General features: G+C 43.9%; 1 protein-coding gene across 3 annotated transcripts in view; it reads right to left on the reverse strand.

The window, feature by feature from the left end:
• Positions 1–23,116, reverse strand: part of EXOC3L2 (exocyst complex component 3 like 2) — a 547,377-nt gene that overhangs the window by 282,760 nt on the left and 241,501 nt on the right. For all 3 annotated transcript variants that reach the window (XM_078660900.1, XM_078660901.1, XM_078660902.1), the window contains exon 2: positions 7,207–7,906. In XM_078660900.1, coding sequence (XP_078517026.1) covers positions 7,207–7,885 — 679 coding nt within the window. In that variant the 5' untranslated portion in view covers positions 7,886–7,906. The remainder of the gene's footprint in view (positions 1–7,206; positions 7,907–23,116) is intronic.

The following is a 23,116-nucleotide window of genomic DNA, read 5'->3' on the forward strand; positions in this document are numbered from 1 at the left end:
TGGTGGTTGGGTGGATGGAGTCAGTGGGTGGAAGCAGTTCAGTGGTGGTTGGGTGGATGGAGTTAGTTGGTGGATGGAGTTGAGTTGAGTGGTGGTTGGGTGGATGGAGTCAGTCGATACATGAGTTGGTGGGTGGATGGAGTCAGTGGATGTATACGTTAGTGGGTAAATGGAGTTTATTGGTGGTTGGGTGGATGGAGTCAGTGGATGCATGAGTCGGTGGGTGGATGGAGTTAAGTGGTGGTTGGGTGGATGGAGTCAGTAGGTGAATGGAGTTGAGTGGTGGTTGGGTGGATGGAGTCAGTGGATGAATGTGTGTGTGGCTGTGTGTGTGTGTGGCTGTGTGTGTGTGGCTGTGTGTGTGTGGCTGTGTGTGTGTGTGTGTGTGGCTGTGTATATGGCTGTGGCTGTGTGTGTGTGTGGCTGTGTGTGTGTGTGTGTGGCTCTGTGTGTGTGTGTGGCTCTGTGTGTGTGTGGCTCTGTGTGTGTGTGGCTCTGTGTGTGGCTCTGTGTGTAGCTCTGTAGGTGGCTCTGTAGGTGTGTATGTGTGTGGGGCTCTGTGTGGGTCTGTGTGTTTGTGTGTGGCATTTGCGAGAGATTAAGCTATTGGCATTGTAAATGACAATGCCATTTATTTATCTGTTTTCAAAACCAACACATAAATAAAAAATGTGACAATTACAATGCCAATGGATCTAACTTTTGCAAAGGCGAGACCGTTTCATTGTAAATGCTTGTTGAATCTTCATCTGAGCAGGATTATGAGATTGACAGTGCGTCTGAGGGAGAGGAAGGAGTGCAAGTAAGTTTTCTGTCCATGAGGAATCATCTGATGATGAAGCTACTCTCAGTGCAGATGACGCTACTCTCAGTGCGGATAAAGTGCCTGTTTTAGAAGAGGATACTGAATGATGTGCCAATGGTGCAGCAAGAGACATCCATAATGCAGCCTGAGGCTGCAAGGATTCCTACTGGAAGTGCTGGACTCTCGGTTGATCCAAACTTGGTGCAGCCGGCATTGCCTGCCTTTAGTGGGGATGCAGGGTGAAGAGTGGATTGTGAACTTTTTTTGCCTATACAGTTTTTTCAGTTGTTTATGGATGATGTATTTTTGGCTGAGATTGTTGAGCAGACTAATTTGTATGCTGAACAGTGTTCTACACAGAGTGTTCTCCCCAGTGTTCCGAGTAAAATGATACCTCACTTGCGTGGGTGTCCAATGCAGAATTGGCTAAAACATATTTTAAACAAAATATAGCACTTAGAATTCTCTGTGCTATACCCTTAATCTCTATGATTTGGGCTCTCCCCAGTAACAGGCCCCTGCCCCACTCACACAAGTGAGGTATTTTACTTGGGATACTGAGGGGAATGCTGTGGGTTACAACATTTGTGCTGGCATGGTGATTCTACCCACAAATATGTGGAAAATGTGTTTTATTCAGCTAAATTGGACGTTTGCAGGGCATTCTGGGTAGGGAAACGTTGAGGGATCCACGCAAGCCATACCTCATTGGACTCCCCACGGTGTCTAGTTTTCAAAAACATCTGGGTTTGCTAGGTTTCCCTAGATGGCAGAGAGCCCGGGACCAAAACCCCAGGTGTCAACCCCAAAACCAGGTCGTTTTGTTATAGGTAATTTTGAAGTTTCCACAGTATGATGTGTGCCATTTCCTGTTGCAGCCACTATGCTTGTGAGGTGCCATTTTTGTTGGGAGACCTGGGGAAACACTGGGTGGGAGGAAATGTGTGGATCCACGCAGATTCCAGAACTTTCCCACAGAGAAATTTCAGAAAAAAATGATTTTTTCAGCTAGATGTGAGGTTTGCAGGGGATTCTGGGTAGGAAATTGTTGGGGGACCCATGTAAGCCATACCTCGCTGGACTCGCCCGTGTGTCTAGTTGTCAGAAATGTATGGGTTTGATAGGTTTCCCTAGATGGCCGTCGAGCCAGGGGCCAAAAACTCCCTTGCAAAACCAGGTTGTCTTGCTATAGGTAATTTTGATGTCGCCTCAATAGGTTTTGAGTCCTTGCCTGTTGCAGGTACTTGACCCACCCACGCGAGTGAGGTACCATTTTTATCAGGAGACCTGGGGGAACGCTGGGTGGGAGAAAATTTGTGGATCCAAGCAGACTCTAGAACTTTACACCACAAAATGTGAGGAAAATGTGTTTTTTGGACACATTTTTAGGTTTGCAAGGGATTCTTAGTAACAAAACCTGGTAAGAGTCAGTCAAGTCAACACATCCTGGATTCCCCTGGGTGTCTAGTTTGCTAGCTTTCTCTAGGTGCCGGCAGAGCTAGGGTTCAAAATCTACAGTTCGGCACTTTGCAAAAAAAGGGTCAGTTTTCACTGTGAAAATATGATGTGTCCACGTTACGTTTTGGCCCGTCTCCTGTCGCCGGAACTAGGCCTACCCACACAAGTGAGGTACCATTTTTCTTGGAAGACTTTGGGGAATGCGGGTTGGGTGGAATTTTGTGGATCCACGCAGGTTCCAGAACTTTCCACCACAGAAATGTGAGGAAAATGTGGGGGTTTTTAATACAAAGTTTAGGTTTGCAAAGAATTCTGGGTAACAGAACCTGGTGCGAGCCAGTCACGTCACCCCATCTTAGATTTCCACGGGTGTCTAGTTTTCAAAAATGCATTGGTTTGCCAGGTTTCCCTAGGTGCCGGCAGAGCTAGGGTTCAAAATCTACAGCTAGGCATTTTGCAAAAAAAGGGTCCGTTTTCACTGTGAAAATTTGGTGTGTCCACCTTGCATTTTGGGCCATTTCCTGTCGCGGGCACTAGGCCTAAAAACACAAGTGAAGTACCATTTTTCGAGAGAGACTTAGGGTAAAACAGAATTGTAAAGCAACTGTTATTACCCATTGACTTTTGATGCATTTCTGCCTTCCAAATGAAAGACAATGTGTAAAAAATAAGTTATTTTGAAAAATGACCTATAATTCTCATGCTAGTATGGGTGCTCACAATTTCAGAAATGTGCAAATAACTACTGTTTCTAAACTTTATATTTCAGAAATACATAGGTGTCATTCATACCGATTTTTCCATGTATATATTTTCCCAAATTAATTGCTATATACCCGGTACATAATTAAAAACCCTTGCAAAACGCTGTTCAGTTATTTGCTCTGTGTTTATCGGGTTCTTGGTGAACCTACAAGTTCTATATATCTCTGCAACCAGAAAGGTACAGCAGATGTAATGGCATATTGCTTTCAAACAGCTGTCACAATAAGAAGAAGTTACAGGTAAAAACGTTGGCATAAATGTCAGTTTTTTTAATTTAATTTTCAGTTTTTCAAATATTTATCTGTTAGTTTCTATAAAGAAACCTTGAAGGATCTGCACAATTGACCCCTTGCTGAATTTAGAATTGTGTCTACTTCTCTAAAATGTATAGCTTTCCAGGATCCATTATTGCTATCATACCCATTTCTACCATTAACTGGAAGAAGGTTGAAAGCTAAAAGAAATAGCAAAATAGGCTATATCCCAGTCAAAATGCCGAAACTGTGTAACGAATGTTGGTTTTCTGACAAAAGTCTCACAGTCCCTAAAAACTAGGAAAATTGGGACTTCATCCCCACAAACCCTTTGTTGATACCATTTGCAGGGGAAAAAACAGACGTTTTAATTTGCAGCACTTTTTTCTCATTTAAAAAAAATAATAAAAATTGCAGTATTTTGGCTAATTTCTGGGTCCCCTCCAGTCCAATCCACAAACCCTGGGTACCTCTAGAATCCCCATGATGTTGAAAGAAAAGGACGCAAATTTGGCGTGGATACCTTATGTGGTCAAAAAGATACAGGGGCCTAGGCGCAAACTACCCCAAATAGCCAAAAAAGGCTTTGCACAGGGGGGAAAAGGTTTAGCAGCGAAGGGGTTAACCATGTTAATTGCGTAATAACTATGTATTTTGCCCACTTAATAGTACACCCGCACTGCGGCGGAATTTGCGCCGCGGTTAAGGAGTTATGTTAATTGTGTTACATTTATTTTAGTTATAGTTCAAGTGTGGGCTGCTAGATTTGTGAAGGTATAGTGTGGTAAGTTAATTAAGTAATAAATAATGGCCAGTTGTTTTTAATTGCTAATTAAATATTATAATTGCTTAGTAATGATGTTGTTTTTCACTTACACATGTGTATATATATATATATATATGAAAATCCAAAGTCCAATGAAAACACCAATACGGAGTAACATCAACCACGGCGTTTTCCAAAGCAGGAACGGACCACAACTCGGGTTAGTTTCAAAAGTGCAAATGTATTTTCTTCTCACCAACATGACGCGTTTCAACCAGGTTGCCCTGGTCTTGATCAGGGTAAGTAAATCTATATCCACATAAATACATTAAAAACTTTAAAAATATATATATTTGTATGTGTATTTTATATTTGTTCAAAATTAATGCCGTTCTATTTCATATATGTTATGTGTTTGAAGTGAAGTAATTTCCCTACTGTTATACAGGCTGGAGTGGGATTAGTAAGTGTAACCCCTCCGACGTCCAACGCTTTCTCTACTGCTGCAAAGTCTGGAGTAGAAAATGTTCTCCATGTAGGCTGCATGCAGCCTACATAGTGAAAAGGCAGAGTGCGCATGACTGGCCCCAGAGGGCCGACCAAACAGTCAGTGCCCTCACCAGTGGGCAAGCATCTCCTCCCCTGTCCTAGAGCAGAACCGCCCACTCCACCGCCCCCAACCAAACCCTTCTGCTTTCTTGCATTACGAGCAGCAGAAACATAAAATGGTACTTTAACCGCTTTATGTTTCAGCTTCTTGCACTGCGAGAAAGCAGTGGGGCGATGCTCCTCCGCCCTAATGGAGGAACCGCCCGTGTTCCGTACTGTTGCACAGACTAGAGGGAGAACAGTAAATAAAACTCCTTGAAGTCCAGCACTTTCCCTACTATTGCACAGACTAGAGTGGGAATAATACATTTTACTTCTCCGAAGTCCAACGCTTTCCCTACTGTGGCACACACTGGAGGGGGAATATGAATGTTACCACTCTGGAGTACAACACTTTCCCTACTGGTGCACAGACTGAAGTCGGAATAGTACATTTTACCCCTCTGAAGTGCAACCCTTTACCTAGTGTTGCACAGTCTAGAGTGGAAATAGTAGTTCTATTCTTCTCAGACTTCAATACTTTTTTTATTATTGTTTAAATATATCTCATATCATTATTTGTTTATTTGTTCTTGTTTATTGATGGGGGGATTATTTCCGAGGGTGCACTGCAGCTAGATGCTTATTGTTTTTCCCTTTCCTCATAGTATATAAGTAAAAGAAGTGCCTCATTTGTTTTAAGGTTGATGACTCCATCATGTAGTCGTCAATGCTAACGTTTGCTGATATCACAGACTGAATGGCTGTGCACCAGACAACTTGGGGGGTGCAGAAGACTGTTAAGAGTGTGAAGAAAATCCTGCCATGCCAAATTGTTTGACTTCGAGGGAGTGATCGATGTGGCAAAATCTAAAGTTTAATTGAACTCGTCTTTAGTGTTCTGAGGACATTTGTTGACAAGGCCAATTCAAAGTTTTTTTTATATTTACCTTAACCAGAGCAGTCACTAGTACTCATTTACAAAGGAGGCCCTACAAGATTACTACTACCTTCCATACAACAGAAGAGCATAAATGATCTTGCCAATTTCCCTTCAGCTGCAGGCAGAAGCATGACTAGATCAGTGGATTCAACAATAAAACAAGTAAGAACTTATTGCCAATACAAGTTGTTTAGGATTTGCACAATGGGGTGGTCTGCCTGTAGAGAGTTGGGTACAGCGCTTGCAGCCAACCCACCCCACTGCACATGAAAGAAGGCCTGAGCAACAGGGGTTATATACCTATGGGATGTGTGGAATGGGCCAAGTCCTGCACTCAACTTCACAGTGCACAGCTAGAGGACTGCAGAGTGAAAGGGGCTGCTTGTGGACAGGTGGGTACAGGACCTTGCACAATTCATGCTCCATCATAATAATTCTGAATCCAAATACAGAAAATATAATAAGATGATGGACCGAGTGTTGAAACTTTTCAACCAATCGCCCCCAGTCAAGTGATCTGGTTTGAATCCATTGCTCTTTTCCTCACTATGCCACCTCAGTTTGGACCCAGCCATATGCAAACCAGTCTACCCTGCTCCTCATGGGAACAGTCCAGCGCGAACTGCCAAGCCAGGTCCTCCCTGGACTAGAAACAAGCATCCTGGGACCGATGTCGGGGTATCACTCCTCACTAGCCAGGCTAGCTTGAATCCAGTGGAACAGTGAGTGAGAGACCCACGTCTGGACATACTCTTTGCCACTTAGGACAAACATAGCAAACACAACAAGAAAATACAAATACAGCACAAGACCTTTTAAGAGAAGTCACTGGAGTGAGTACACATGGTACCCTTCAAATATCCTAAGCTTCTGACCACAGATTACCAAGAGAATAATGCAGTTCGACATCATCATTGCAGCAAGCCAAACTGACAGCATCACTTGTCTCTGTTCCACTACCGATCCCTGTACACTACCTACGAATCTCAGGTCTCAGAGGATCACATACAATGCTGTTAAATCCTCCCTATAGATCACCAACATGTGCTAACGCTTACTAGCTTCACCTCCCAACACTGACTCTTTTCTCCTCTCATCCCACTCCAGTAACATTGCATATCTGATGCATGATTTAAGACAAAGCAGGCAGGTTTTTTTAGCTTAGCATAGTCTCCCTGGTGACAAGACAACCATGAGAAAAATTTGAAATTGTAGGGTTGTGAAAAGAAAAACCTAACAGAGAATAACATGGTGCAGAGACAGGATCCAAAGCAGATTTTTTAAAGATATGTCAGCCTGATTTCCCAGGTTGCAGGACATAAGGAGAAGGAAGTAAATATACAAGTGTAGTGGTAGGGGTAAAAGTCACAAGGAGGAAAGTACTTGGCCTTTGGTAAGGTTTCAAGACATACCATGTGCCTCACCCCACCGAGGGTTGGTTCCATTGCAAGCTACCTGTTGTCACGTAATCTCGAATAAACAGTATTATTCTCATGCCCCTTGGACAGCTACTTTGCATTCTGCCAAGTATTCTCTTTGTTTGCTAAACAAATTTCATTTTTTGCTCACTGTATTTTTTATACACCATGCAACAGATACGATTCAAAGAGCAAAATGGCACACTAACCTGAGAGGGGTTCTTTGGGTTTCTCAACATCCTCAACCTCTTCCATCAATTGTATGTGCTCAATTGACCCTGGTTGGAGCAGCTTGTCAACCATTGATACCCTACGCGGTTTCCCTACGCGTCCCAATTTAAGGAAGCTCAAGCGTTTTAGAGTGTCGCTGCCACCATTTGGCCCTTCAGTGGGGCTCAAATCCAAGCTGGACAGACTCTCCCTCCGCCTGCCATTAAGCATCTGAAGGATGTTGAAGTCCTCAGAGCTTCTTCGCATCTTTTTTTTTTCAGGTGTGGTCTTCAGGCTGTGATCCTCATTCAAAGAGTCCATGATCTTGCCCAGGAAGGACCGCCTGTCACCATTCACTTGCTTCTCTTTGTTGGGCCCCTTCTTGGCCTTAACCATCTTAAAGGGTGACAGCCCAACTATCTTTTCAAGAGTTCCACGCCTCCTGGCAGTCCCTGGCAGGCTGCCATTGAGCAGTTCATGGTTAAGCTCTATTTCATCTTCATCAAAGGGGTTGCTTCCTGCAGGGGAGACATTGCCCAAGGAGTCATGCTCATTCTCCTCCAAGCCTTCATCAAAGGGATTGTTGCTTTCACTACTGTTTTCCAGGATTAGATCTCCATTAGAACTGCCACTGACTTGGGCCATTTTGATTTGGTAGGAGTTCTTAAAGACAGGCATCTTCACGGCCTAAAAAAGAACCTGAAAGAAAAGATTAAAGGTTAAAATCAGGTGCATTTTGATGGAAAATGTACATGTTGTGGGTCTTGGATTCTACAGTGACACTGGTATACCAGAATCTAACAAGATAGCATAGGTAAATATTAACAGAGGTGCTAACTGCCTAGAAGAGGCCAAACCTATTTAGTACCACTGTAACAGGAAGCAGAATACATCTCAACTGTTCTAGACACAAAAGGTTATAGTATATGACTAAGGGACGCATAGAGGGCCTATGATCTAAACACAAGTACACATATGCGGATAAGGTTAAATGAAATACGAGTTGGTAATAAGATGTCTAGGGACAGATGTACAAAGTATTTTTCCAGTCACAAATGGGCCTATTCACAAAACTGGGCCAAGTGCAACCTGAAAAAAAAGCCTTTTCCAATGTACGAAATGAGGAAAGTGATTCCATAACTTGTCACCGAATTGCAATTTGCTTTTGCGATTCAGTATTTGGAAGGATGTGTTTTTGGCGTCGCCCCTTCCAAATACTAGTATGGTATGTATTACTGTTTTTTGACAGAATTCCTGTCACAAAACAGTAATACTGTACCACATGTAAAAAGTGGTGGTAACCCATTCCCACATGGTATGGGATGCCTTTGGGACCCATTCCACTTTGAGAATGTTTATAAAATATTTTTAAGAGCAGGCAGTGGTCTACCGGACCACTGCATGCTCTTAAAAATAGAAATTTAAACACTTATAAGCGTCCTGTTTTCCTTTAAAAAAAAAACCGGGCTGTATTAAAAAAAAAATAATAAGATTGCTTTATTTAAAAGCAATCACAGAAATGGTAGTCTGTTGACCCCAGCAGACCACCATCCTGTGATGGCTGCAAATGGGTCGCATATTGCGGCCAACCTCATTAAAATGCATGAGGTAGGTCTGTTTGCGACCCATTAGGAATCACTAATGAAACTTAAAAAGAGTTTCATACATTAGAAATATCGATTTCCTAATTGTGATTCCCAGGAATTTGTGATTAGGAAATCACTATTCCTAATCTTCGCACATCTAGCCCCTAGTTCTTCCCCATTTTACAACATTTTGGATCACTATATACTCTACAGGAGTTAAAGTCCTATCCGTGTTCGTTCAGTAGCTTCACTCCCCACTGTTTGTTCTATAGCACTCTGAATTTTATATTTATTTTTCCATCAGACTTGCAGCCATGGTGTTTCAACCCCCATGCCTAACAAATACTCCCAGTTCAATTTATGAGGTCTTCCAATTAACATGTTGAAACATAGCTATCAACACTGACAGTCTCATTGTTTTAATCATGAAGAACATATGGAAACAGATTAGATAAATGGATATCCTCTTTCGCCAAAATGGCCTAGAAAATTATAGTCATCTTGAAACAAAGTGCTACTAGGGATTGAAGAAGACATCTCTGACCATGAACTTTATAATCTAGCATGAAAACTGATCTATGATCTGTTGCAATATGTTGGTGAATAAAATACTCTCAAGGTATAAAGAAGCTTCGGGTTGTGTAAAAAGGCAAACGAGAACCATGAGAAACAACATTTACATGCATTCAGTATTTCCTCACACTCCAACTCAGAAACAACAATCAACAAGATACATTTTAGAATAAATTATATGCAAACTATGCCTCCCTGAATACGCAGCTGTCTCATAAAACTATGAAAAGTTATTATAACTTTCATTCATATTGAGAATCAACCAGGGAAGATATTATGTCTCTGTCTCTCATATGGAAGTTTCTTTTTATTGCAGTTCTGTGAATACTGAACACTTTTCCGAGCTCGTCCTTCTAGCAGAAAATTAGCAGAAATACATCCCACATCCCTAATCAGAACAGCGCTTTCGATTACAAGAGTATTTCATTTTGGATTTCATTTAGATCTAAGAAGCACGTGGGGGTTACAAGAAAGAAGGTCATACAATATTTCAGCACAAATAATATGAGTAATTTGTAAATCAATATTGAAAGTGATAAAGGTAGGGTCAAGCTGCAGAGGATAACTCGAACAGTATTCACAATAAGATGCCAGGAGCAACGTTTATTCTTTTGAAGTGTCTGATGTAAACTTGATTCTACATTTAACCTTACTTCCTATTGGGATGCATGGTCACACCTATAGAAGGCTGGTGGCATTGAGAAGGAAGAGATTCACTGGTGGGGAATCTTACCCACAGAACTTGAGAAATCCCTTTCAAATGCAACCCCTGCCCATTTCTTGTGGAAGCTACAGCAATGTTTTAAAGACAATAATGTTACATGCAACATCAAAGTAGGCAGATCATGATTGAATGAACATATTATGAGTTGAGCTGGTTTTCAGATTGTCGTTGAATTGTACTTCGTGCCATTAAATGTCTTCTTTCTATAGTTTAACTAAGGCATTTTGTGTACATCAATAAATATAACTTAAAAGAGCGTCTACGATAATCAGTTGTACATATTCATTTAGGAAACCAAAATAATAGACATCAAAATTTGATATGTTCAAGGAACTCATAACTTGAATGCAATATCCAGCTGTGTGAATAGGAGTAGTTCCTTTCTGAATATTTTATCATTGAGTTACAAAAATTAAAACAGTGACCTTTCCATAATTGTTCAAATAGATGCTTCACAGCTAGACGACAATTGCGGTTGGTCGATAGCAAGACAATATTTTCTGCAGCACATGATAATAACTTAAACATAGAAAGGGGAAGATACATTTGGAAGAAGGTAAATCAAAAAATGTAAACACACTGATTAACTTAAGCAGTAAATATAACATTGTATTCTAATGTAGTTACTTTTATACACAGTTGTATACCCCGTTGAGGTGTGCAAGAGCGTTTAGGAAGGTTGCATGCTACTCCATGGGAGTGCTTGGCTAGGAGAATATGTGTTGGTCTTGGGGACAATACGGGTAGGGTTTCAATGTCATACGTGAGGACCATAGCTGTTTTCTTAATGTGTTTTTGTTCGTTACATGTATTGAAGAAAAAAAGAGTATGAGGTAGGACATTTACTCATACAACGATATTGTATGGATAAATAGGAAGTGTGTGCATGCAGCGTGGTCTACCTGGGAACAGTTTAGTGTCATGCATGTACAGCAGAGACTGCTCATACCATGTTTCAGTGAGCATGCAACTCTGCATAAGAATGGCTTTAGATGAAACAGAGTGAACAGTGTGCCAGTTATGCATTTGGATAGCTACTATATTTGCAGTGGTCAGTGTCATGCACTTTTGTACTTTCCTAGAGTAGGACTCTTCCACTCTGGGAAATGTTCCTTTGCTAAGAGAATGTGGTATAATTTTCCATCAACCTTAGTTTAGAGTCTACGGAGGTCACCCACGAGAGGCAGAGGATTAACTCATAGGAATGGGCATTACACAACTAGCCATGGCATTAGCCAAAGTGGGCAACCAAGAATCTAGAGTGAAAAAACAGGGGAATGGACAATGATGCAATTAGCCATAGTATATACTCTTGTGGTCCACCCAGAAGAGGAAGAGAGCGACCCATTGGAATGGAAAGTATACAGCAGGGCACGGGATATGCTCTGAGAAATCTACTGAGGAGAAGTTGGGAGCCTCCCAAAGGGATGGGCATTATGCAGCCATCCTTAGTATGGCCTCTGAGAAGTCCATCAAGGAGTGTCAGCAGATCAACTTTAAAAGCTTTATTATATACCCTGTTGAATTTGTCGCAGAGGGGTAAAGGAGCAACCTATATAAAGGAGAAGCATGCAAGCAGCCATGGCATGTGCTCTTCAGCAGCAACCAAGAGTGACAGAGAGCAACCTGCATGAATGGGCACCATACAACCAGTCATGGTACATGCAATGAGGAGTTCCCTTTGGAGTGGCAGAGAAGCTAATGTTAAGCAATCATCCACAGTATATCTTCTAAAGAGTCTCAAGAGAGGCGGGAATTAAGCAATGGGAATGGGCAGTATAATGTCTCCCATATTATATGCTATGAGGAGTCCATCCATGAGCACCCATAGAAATTGATATTATACAACCAGTCGCTGAGTATGCTCTGAGTCTACCCAGGAGCAAATTGAGGAGCATACAAAGGGGGCACAGCCTTAAAACTTGCCGAGTGTAATATTTGAGGAGTCCTGGATGACAGGGGTGTAATGCTGAATAAGTACCTGGTATACTGGTTTGGATGTAGTTTAATAAGCAGGATGAGAAAAAGTGATAAAAGGAGAGGATCAAAGTGCGGCTAAGAAGAGAACAGAATAGGGATTCTGCCCAAAATACCTACACAGCCCCAGCAGGCCCTGCAGGCAAAGCATCACGTAAAATACCTTTAACCTCTTTCTCCTTTCCCAGTACACCCTAAGAGAAGAGGTTAAAAATGGGTAGGGTTGACATGGAGGAGACCGCAGATCACATGATCACCCAGAGACCAAAGATCAAGTCGGAAGACAGGGAGAGGGATTTAAAGTCTCCTCTTAATCACAGCACATTGGCCATCTTTCAGTGGGTCGAGTTTTCCTTCCAAAATATCACACTTATCTCGTATCTCTAACTGATTAGTCTCTGAGATATCAAATTTCGTTAAGATGTCCTGCCTCAAGCTCCAAACCAATATTTCGACCTGGCTCTTTTCTCCCTCCACTCCCTTCACTCATTGCATTTTGTCCGTATTCACTACCTTTAAGGTACTGCTACTACCTAAAGGTAGACTCAAACTAGAAGTGGGAGATGTGAGGGGAAAGACTGACATTTCTTTCCGCCCCCCAGCTTTCACTCTGGTCATCCCCACCTTGTATACCTGCTACAGGGGAAAATCTGTTTTCCAACTCAATAGAGACCAAATTTGACTGAATAGTCTTTTTCCCTCCGCCCTTAGGTGGCGCAACATGCTCCATTATTTTGAAGAAGGAGCTAAGGGACGGGGTTTTTTATCAATACTCGCTCTGCCTTAGCACCGCTTTGGCTTCCCGCCGGAATTTATCAACTTTCTCTTCGAGGATGCCGGTATCACTACTCGAACTACTTGCTATTTATTGGCACTTATTCTAATACCACTGCCTTTTGCCTCCGGATTGGACCTTAGCTAAAATCTATTCTTAAATTGGGTGGGTTTTATATTCCATTGAGAGATGTTGCCTGGAATGGCATATCTCTGTGATGCTGTGTAGATTCTGATGTAATGTCATCCCTGTGGCATCATTGACAGTTGGTCCAGCTGTGTCTGGCAAGAAGCTGTTTTGGGATCTTTCTCCAATCAATAAATCTACATAAAGCCATTGTTCTCTGGTCTTTGTACCTGTGAACTACAACAATTTTGGCGACGCTTGCATCTTTGCCAGACACGGAGAAGACATCGTGATTGAGGAAGATAGATAAACCCAAAAACAGGAAAAGGAGAACCCAACCCGTCGTGCTCAGCGCTGTACTGAAATTTAGCTGTATGGAAACTGGAGATATCCTGCAGACAGTACTAGGAGTTTATCGTGGAAAACTCGTGCTAAAGAGTGATTATTGTTTGGTGAAGTAAGCCAGTTACCTGGTAAGAGTTGAGAGCACTGTGTTTGAGGATTGTTGGTGCGCTGTTTCAATTTAAACGAATTTGCTTAAAGTTCCGAGCAAAAGACATTGTAGCTATTAGTAGGAGCGACTACAGATTACAAAGTTAATGTGCTTTGCTGATTTAGTACTTTGATCTGGTCGCAGCACAAACATTCGTCAAGCGTTTGACATTTATATGTAAGCACGGTGTGGCAGAGCGCAATGATATTATGAACCCGTTTGTCAGTGGTGTGTAACACCAGTAACCGGGATATCTAGTAATAGTTTGTCAAACATATGCTGTTTAATTAAAAGAAAACAGTCAGTAAGCGGAAAAGTAAAAGCCACACATCGTCCTGTGGCTCGAGAGATATATTCGCATTGCCGTTGAGCGTGTGGAGTGCAAATTGACGCGCTCGGCGAAGAATGAGAGACACGATAAAAGCAGTGAATTATGCGATTATTCTGCGCTGGAAAAGAATGTTTTGGCAAGAATTAAGCGGAAATGCTATCTTAAGCAGTATGTTTATGTCAAACTTATTGTAATGCGCAACCGTCATTATCGAACGCTCTACATTTGCATGTAAACACTGTCCAGCCTAGGGAAGAGGCAGAGAATGTTTGTGTAGACCTCGACGCTGTCGAAGATATTCTATTGCTATCTGAGTAAAGTAGCACAATAAGGAGGCAATTTTTTGGGAAAAACTCACATTTGTCCAGCAGAGTAGAAGCTGTGCCTTGTGATACTGGTGTCCACGAGTGAGATAAAAAAATTTTTTTTAAAACATGGCAAGTTGTTAAGCGCACTCTCTCATTGGCTATCTCCGTTCCTCTTGATTTACATTCAAGTTTCAGAAGACGTTGTCAAAGCTAATACTGCCATCGTGTGGAGGAAGTGTGTAGTGCTTGTTCAAATATGGATGTAAGCACTGCTATTGTAATACCTCCTGCTTTTCTGATGGCACCAGGTGAACCCCCTATAGAATGGGAGGACTGGATAGACTGTTTTGAAAATTATTTAGTTGCTTGAGATGGCACTGAATTTCCTGCTGCAAGAAAGAAAGCCTTGCTTTTAGGTTGCCTGGGCAAGGAAGGACAGCATGTTTTTAAATATCTTCCAGCTGGAGAAGAAATGGAAGATGTTTACAAGGAGGCAGTACTAAAGTTGGAAAAGAGATTTGCAAAACCTGTTAATGCAGTCATGAGAAGGCATACATTTTATACACAACCACAATGACAAAATGAGAGTATAGATGATTTTGTTGCTAGATTGAGAAAACTGTCAGCGAAATGTGAATTTGGTGCAATGCAAGAAGAGATGATTCGTGATCAGTTAATTGTTCAGTGCAGTTGCAAGAAAACACAAGAGAGACTATGGGCGTCTAGCAACCCAACATTAAAGGATGCAATAGCTATTGCAAAGGTTGTTGAAGAATTAGAGAAATGCATGCGGGAAATGAAGATGAGCCCCAGCAGCAATAGAGAAAAAGAAGTTGCAGTCTTGGAAGATGATTCTGATTAAGTTTGTGCCATTAAGAACAAGGTTCACAGTTTTTCTAGCAATACAAATAAGTATCAAAAGAACATCAGTAAACCAGCTGGGAAGTGGGCAGGAAAGCATTGCCTTAGGTGTGGTAGCACTTATCATACGGCTGATTCGAAGCAGTGTTATGCTGTTGGTAAAGAATTTCTTAAGTGTGGGAAAAAAGGACATTTGGCATGTATGTGCAAACAACAAATGAAAAGGTGGCATGCGTGGATGATGTAACACCCACTTACAGGGTCGTTGTTGTTAATGATGACATTACTGTTGCAGATGTTGAGGGTCTGGAAAAGAGGAGGACATGACCTAAAGCTGACTTTGAGATAAATGGAAAGACAGTTTCTTTGATGGTGGATACTGGATCGTTGTATACCATCATTCCACTTGACATTTATGAACAAACGTGGCAAATGGTTATTTGTCTAGATCGGATGTTGTTCTAAGAGCATATCAAGGGAGTGACATTAGTGTGGTGGGGTACATGGAGGCGAAGATTGTGTTTCAAGGGAAAGAAACTCATGGTAAGGTTTATGTGGCTGAAGAGGGACCACCAATTCTGGGTTGGCCACACCAGTATGACTTGGATATTAAGGTGGATCCCAGAGCAGAGGTTCCTGTTATGAGTGTAAATGCATGCAAGGTGCAGAGTTTGAATGAATTGTTGGAAAAATGTGATGTTGTATTTGAACCTAGGTTGGGGAGATTCAAAAATTATCAGCATGTCATCAAGCTAAAGAAAAACTCCATACCCACTAAGCATGGAGCAAGAAGGGTTCCTATAGCAGCCAGGGCAAAGGCGAAGGAGAGCATTCAGTAGCTTCTAGATGATAAGGTGATTGAACCCGTAGAGGCGGCTGAATGGTTATCTCCGGTCGTTATCACGAGTAAACCGGATGGCTCTCTCAGATTCTGTGTGGATTTGAGGAGTTTAAATGAAAATGTGGTAACTGACAAATTTCCTTTGCCAAACATTAATGAGCTAATTTTAAGGCTTGATGGTGCGAAAGTATTCACAAAACTCGACATGAGGAGTGCTTATCACCAAGTTGAACTCAGTGCTGAATCTAAGTCTCTCACTTTGTTCATCACGGGTGAGGGAACTTTTCAATTTTGCAGGCTCCCGTTTGGTTTGTGTTCTGCTGCGAGTGTTTTTCAGCAACTAATGAACTCCATTCTGTCAGGCGTGGATAAAGCCGTTGTGTTTCAGGATGATATCCTTGTCTTTGGTAAAGAGGATACTGAACACAATCAAACCCTTGCTAAGGTGTTGGAAAAAATTGCAAAGGCTGGATTAACTTTGAGGAGAGAAAAGTGTAGGTTCATGACACAACAAGTAGAGTATTTGGGGCATTTGGTTATAAAGGAAGGAATAAGACCTGAGGAAAATCTTGTTAGTGCCATAGTGAATGCAAGGGTGCCACATGATAGAGATTCTTTGAGATCCTTTATGGGTCTTGTTGAATATTATTCGAAGTTTGTGTTAGATTTTTCACACAAGACCGAGCCTTTGAGAGAACTTTTGAGAAGGGGTAAAAGATTTGCTTGGCGAAAAACGCAACAGTCTGCCTTTGATCTAATTAAAGAGGAAATGGCTCATGCAGGGGTGTTAACTCCTTTTCAAAATGGACTTGACAACATTGTTACTGTAAATGCCAGAGCTGCGGGCATTGGCGCCGTCCTGGCACAAGTGCGTGGGGGAGATGAAAAGACAGAGGCGTTCGCTTCACGTTCCTTGTCTGAGTCTGAGTGAAATTACTCAGTTATTGAAAGGGAGGCTTTAGCGACGGCTTGGGCTACTAATCATTTTAGAGTATTCTTGTGGGGTAGTCATTTTAGGTTGGTACGGATCATAAGCCATTTTGAAAAGTCTTGGGTCCTGGTGGTATAAGCAATTGTTCAGGCAGATTGGCGAGGCTTGCTGTGAAACTGCAAGAATTTGACTGCAAGGTAGAGTATGTTTAGGCTTTCCTGTTTTCAGTTTCCATTTTTGGTAAATTCTGGTGGTGTTTTTTCAGTGTTTTCCAGTGATTTCCATACCTCAGAAAAACAGTGCTTTTCAGTGTTTACTCATTTTCGTGCCATAAAAAACAACTGAAACGGTGTTTTGCCAGTGTTTATGGAAAGCTTTGCTTTTATGATTGCTTTTTCAATTTTTCTTCAGCATATTATATGGTAGTGTAAGTGGTCATGAGCCACTCATAAGGAAAAGCTAAGCAAGGGATGTACACAAGAGTATGAAATACAGGTATATTGCTGGTGCTGTTAGAGTACTCCTTAGAAAGATCTAAGAAGGTTACTGCAAAAGTTCAAACTACTCACAAGTAATACTGGTGCAACAGTGTCACAGTACTCACGATAAAACGCTACGCCAGGCATGCACTTGCAAACAAAACACCTATGAGTTAATAGCACCTTCTAAGAAGCATAGGAGCAAGCAATATATAAGTGTGTAGGCCAGTGCTTCATTTCTGAAAGAGAGTGTCTGAAACTCTGCTCAGAAGCCCGCGGCCGGTGCAGTGAAACATGGGCGCGAAGAATACAAACGCTGGTAGTTTTAGTACCACCTCATACCTCTTTAATCCACTACCAGACACTCCCTTCTCCTTTATCTCACTCCTTGAGGTTCCTGAATTTACATTTTGTGAAGGTTTTGCCATCTTCCGCCGTCTTTCTGCTCTGTGTGATAGGTACATAAATGATGTGGAAAAATAAGTGTTGGTTCCCCAAGAATAAGTGTCCCCACTGGCAACCACCAGCTCAAATTAGGCACTGGTGTAGGCAGAAGAACTGCAAACTACAGGTAGACCAACAGTCAGAAACTTCATAAGCCTGTGCTAGGGTGATAAAGAAACTTGCATGCACCCCTACCTCCGAGGCAGATTGGTTGACATTTCAGGTGTCGTAAGGCATTCCACCTGTGCCAAAGCAATGAGGGGATGTTGGGTGACTCTCCGGGAGTGGTGGGGTGATTCCAATGCTTTAAATGGACTGAGTTTCTTACACTTTTTTGTTGAGAGGGTGAGTACCTGATCTCAAGAGTGACAGAAATACGTTTAATTGGAGAGTACCGGCACTTCTCAGAAGCTAGCAGATACTTTGGTACAGGGTACCAGCACTTCTATTTTTCCATTTCAAGCACTGGGTGGTTCAAAGGGCCAGGTTACATGTTCAACCAGTCTACCAAATGGCACAAAATTCAGTTTTTCGTGTTTTAATTGACACTATGGCAACAGGATATTGTAACCCATATAACAGCTAACAGAAACATGGTGCCCTAAATATCATACAAAAATACCCCCGCCTGTGGTTAATAATAGTAAACCTGCACCCAATGTGACAAGATTTTTTTAAAGGAAATTTATGGCAGGATACTTGGCTGAGGCAATATTTTTGCTAATTATATTCTGACACCTAAACCCTTGGAGAGCGTATTTAGGCCTCTGGACAATAAACTCAAGCACATCCCACGCTCTCCAGTTTGCAGGCCACTTTGTGTGGAGTTTGCAATCTAGGAATTTGAAGAGTGTACGTTTTGCTGGAGGCGCAACGCGCCAGGTAGGTTGGCAGACTTTATCTCAAGCTTTGTGCAGTGAACTCTTGCAGTCCTGGCCCACCTCAGCCTCAAGATCTCCCTTGATGCAGACCCTCATGACTGCGCGCGCCTGGTGTTTTCTGGTGCAGGAGGCGCCTCATTAAAGCAGAGCACTGTGAGGGAGAGAGAGGAGGCCGCACCGTGTGGGTTTGTCTATAAAACTTAACATGTATTCTCCTTAAGCACAAATACTGAATAGGAAGGCAGAACGGAGAGAAGATCAGAGGGAAAGAGGGCAGAGGGTTGATAGCATGCTCTTTATTCACACTTTGTTGTCTCCACATCCCTGTCCGGATTGGGGAGAGAGGGCCCAACAGAGGAGCAGGGAGTTTATTTCATAACTTGTCACAACCACATGCTGCCTGGGGCTTGACTCTCTGCTTGGCAGCAGTAGCATTTCTTGGGAGCCGCGACAAACCCTGAGTGCCACCAGAGCTGGCAGCAGCACCCTCTGAGCCTGGGGAGAAGGCTGTGAGCAGCTGGGGCTGTCACCGAAAGGAAGTGAGCTCTGCCCTGAGAGCCCGTCAGCTGCAGAGGGCAGGTGAAGATAACACGGGGCGCTGAGACGTCATCACCACTGGTGATAGATGCCCAGCTTACAGTCCCGGTCCCGCTTTCCAATCCAGCTCTAACACCCAGCTGAGAGGCCAGGCAAACAACCCATTGCAGCTCTAACTCCCAGCTGAGAGGCCCTGTGCCACCTCACAGCTGAGAGACCTTGCGCCCCCTCCCATTCCAGCACTAACTCCCAGCTGAGAGGCCCTGCACCACCTCACAGCTGAGAGACCTTGCGCCCCCTCCCATTCCAGCTCTAACTCCCAGCTGAGAGGCACTGCGCCACCTCACAGCTGAGAGACCTTGCGCCCCCTCCCATTCCAGCTCTAACTCCCAGCTGAGAGGCCCTGCGCCACCTCACAGCTGAGAGGCCTTGCGCCCCTTCCCATTCCAGCTCTAACTCCCAGCTGAGAGCCCCTGCGCCACCTCACAGCTGAGAGGCCGTGCACCCTCTTCCATTCCAGCTCAAACATATGGCTGAGAGGCCCTGCGCCACCTCACAGCTAAGAGACCTTGCGCCCCCTCCCATTCCAGCTCGAACTCCCAGCTGAGAGGCCCTGTGCCACCTCACAGCTGAGAGACCTTGCGCCCCCTCCCATTCCTGCTCTAACTCCCAGCTGAGAGGCCCTGCGCCACCTCACAGCTGAGAGACCTTGCGCCCCTCCCATTCCAGCTCTAACTCCCAGCTGAGAGGCCCTGCGCCACCTCACAGCTGAGAGGCCTTGCGCCCCCTCCCATTCCAGCTCTAACTCCCAGCTGAGAGGCCCTGTGCCACCTCACAGCTGAGAGGCCGTGCACCATCTTCCATTCCAGCTCTAACATATGGCTGAGAGGCCCTGCATCACTTCTCATTCAGAGCTCTGACCCCAGAAGAGAGTCCTCATGCTACTTCCCACTTCCCTTCCTGTTCAAACTCCAGATGCCCCGTGTCTGGAAATAACAGGTCTCACTGCTTCCAAAGTCAGCAGCACTTAAAGATACACTCCCCCAGCGGAGTAATGCAAAATGGTGAGCCCCACAGGCTGGCAGGAGCCCCTCATGGTGCCCCCGCGATGCCCGGCATGGCACTAGCAGCGACACCATGGGAGCCAGCCGGGGGGTGGGGGGAGGGGGGCCGCAGGCGAGGTGGGCGTCCTTGAGGAGAAGACGGTGGTCTCGAGGTGGCAGGGATAGGGGAGAGGGCGGAGCTGCCAGGTGCTTCCAGGACTCGGCTTTCCTCCTCCTCTTCCTCTCGCAGGCTAAGGGGACTGGGAGAGGGGGCATCGGAGCAGGCTGGGGTGTGGTGGGAGCACTTTCGTCTGATTCCCCCATCCAACGCTCACTCTCTCCCCTGCCCCTACTGAAGCCACTACTCCAACCTTAAATCCCCTGGGTGTGGGGGCAGTGGATAGCTGGGGCGTTTGTGCGCCCACCCCTAAACACTTCGGGGGTCTGCCACCGCATGTCAGATCCCGCAGATGATGAAAGAGGCCGGAAGCTAGAAATTTGGAGATAGTAGCACACACACCACGTTAAAAAACAAAACAAGCAAGAAACGTGGGTGGCGCCTCTTTCTCCAGTGCCAGTCCACCCCGCGCCCCCCCAAGCGCCTGCTCCTTTATTAACCCATTGTTAAGTAAATGGTCTTTTTAAAGATTTGTGAAGTACTCGGGTGTGGCTGCAGTTAGACGGCAGACCACTACAGCTCCTCTCCCCCCTCATGAACCAAGCAGGGGGCCTGGTGTTGCTCCGGCCCTTGGGCCATTCACACCTCGGCTCCCCATGTGCAGAACCAGTGTATTCCCCTAACTCCTCAGCACCAGGCGACCACAGGCAGGCCAATGTTTGTAATCTTTTAGCTCCATCAAGTGGCCAAGCGGAGCAACAACTATGAAAATCAGTGACACTCGGTTTAAACCAGGTCAGCTGATTTTCATCCGGTAGTGTACTATCCGGGACAGTTGGTTTAAACCGAATTCCGGACAGCCTAAGTATGTTCCTGGTTGGCGGAACAGGGTTGCCGACTGTCTGTCAAGACTTCCGGATAAGGAGGCAGTGGTGTCTGATTTTTCGACTGAGGAAGTTGTAGCAAATTTTGATGATGCGTTGGAGGGATTTGCCAATGCTATTCAAAGGAAGACTTGGATTAAGGAGATGGAAGAGGATGCAGCATTGATGGGTGTTGTTAGGTTGATCAACGGAAATATCAGAAGAGAGAGTAATCTTCCACTTGGTGAGAGACCTTTTTTAAAGATTGTGGATCAATTATCTGTTACTGCTGATGGAGTGATTATGCGTCAAGATAAGTTTGTACCGCCCTTTGGTTTGCGTGCCAGACTGATTGGTTTAGCGCATGAGGGGCATTTGGGACAGACTATGGCGATGAAGAGATTGAGGGAGATTTATTGGTGGCCTTCTATGGATCAGCAGGTGAAAGATTGGGTGGAAAATTGTGTAGCGTGTAAGGAATCTGAGAAAAGGTTGAGGGTTGGCATTGGTTCTTCTGATGCGCCCCAGCATGTTTCTTTGGCTGATGAAGTTTGGGGAAAGGTATGTTTAGATTTTATTGGTCCTTTTTCTTTTCTAAAAGCCAGTGAGAGATATGCTGTTGTTTTGGTGGATGCGAAATCTAAGTGGGTTGAGGTTGCGTTCATGAGTAGTATTACCACCTCTGCTACTATTGCTGTTTTGTCTGACATCTTTAAGAGGGAAGGATTTCCTTCGGTTCTGCTTACTGACAATGGCACGCAACTCACTTCAGCAGAAATGAAGGTATTTTTGGGTTCTGTTGGTATAAAGCACTCTTGCTGTTCTTTGTATAATCCGCAGGGAAATGGACTAGTTGAGCGCATTAACCGCATGGTTAAAGGTACTATGCAATTAGCACATGGAGCTGATTTACCTGTACTTGATTCTGTGAGTGAAATGCTTTGGGCGTATCGCACTACTGTGAACACTGCTTTAGGAAAGAGTCCTTTTGTAATGATGCGGGGGAGGGAGGCTGGCACTAAGTTGCTTCCCTCATGGATGCGTGAAAAACCTATTGTGGGAGGTTCACATTGTGGAAAGCTGAGTTGTGAGAACAGACGTTTCATTGATGTAGGGGATTGGGTCAAAGTGAAACCTGGGGGGCATAGCAATTTCTTGAACAAATTTAAAGGACTCTTCAAAGTTAAGGCTGTGGGAGGTAACTGGGTCAAATCAACTAATGGTCAAACGTGGAATTTGAGGCGCGTGGAGTTATATCAAAGGCGTGATTGCAAACATGTGGAAAAGTTAGAGGATAAGACTGATTGTAAACGCTGTTCACCATGGATGTTGATGGATGATGCTGAGTTTTCTAGAGAACAGCCTGTTGATTCTTCTTCCCTTGATGAGGTAATCGGGCCTGATGAACATGGTATGGGTGCAAGGGAGGGAGATGGGTCTGGTGATGCATCACGTATATTGAGGGGATGTTTTCGTTTTGTTTAATGATTCTTTTACATATTTAAGCATGTGTTGTTTTATCCTGTATTCATTTTATTTTGCTGCAAAGGGGGAGATGTGTTATATTCCATTGAGAGATGTTGCCTGGAATGGCACATCTCTGTGATGCTGTGTAGATTCTGATGTGATGTCATCCCTGTGGCATCCTTGACAGTTGGTCCAGCTGTGTCTGGCAAGAAGCTGTTTTGGGATCTTTCAATAAATCTACATGAAGCCATTCTTCTCTGGTCTTTGTATTTGTGAACTACAACAGTGGGCTGTAACACCTTACTTATGCAAGTGCTAGTAGTGACACTGCCCTCTCCTACCAAAATATCCGATCTCCTATGTGGGCTAACAGTGCATTCTTTCTCTATAAAGTCTGGTTTATTGGAGCTCCCTCCCACCTCTCTTCATCGAGCTGAGATGCCTTGGGGGGGGGGGGGGGGAGGGGGGGAGCCCCTTTCCATCGACGGAGGAAAAAAGAAAGTTCCTTTTACCTCTGATTGTTGGTTTGGCTGGCTTGTGCACCTTACCGC

This window comes from Lissotriton helveticus, chromosome 9 (genome assembly GCF_964261635.1).
Source record: "Lissotriton helveticus chromosome 9, aLisHel1.1, whole genome shotgun sequence".
Lineage (NCBI taxonomy): Eukaryota > Metazoa > Chordata > Amphibia > Caudata > Salamandridae > Lissotriton > Lissotriton helveticus.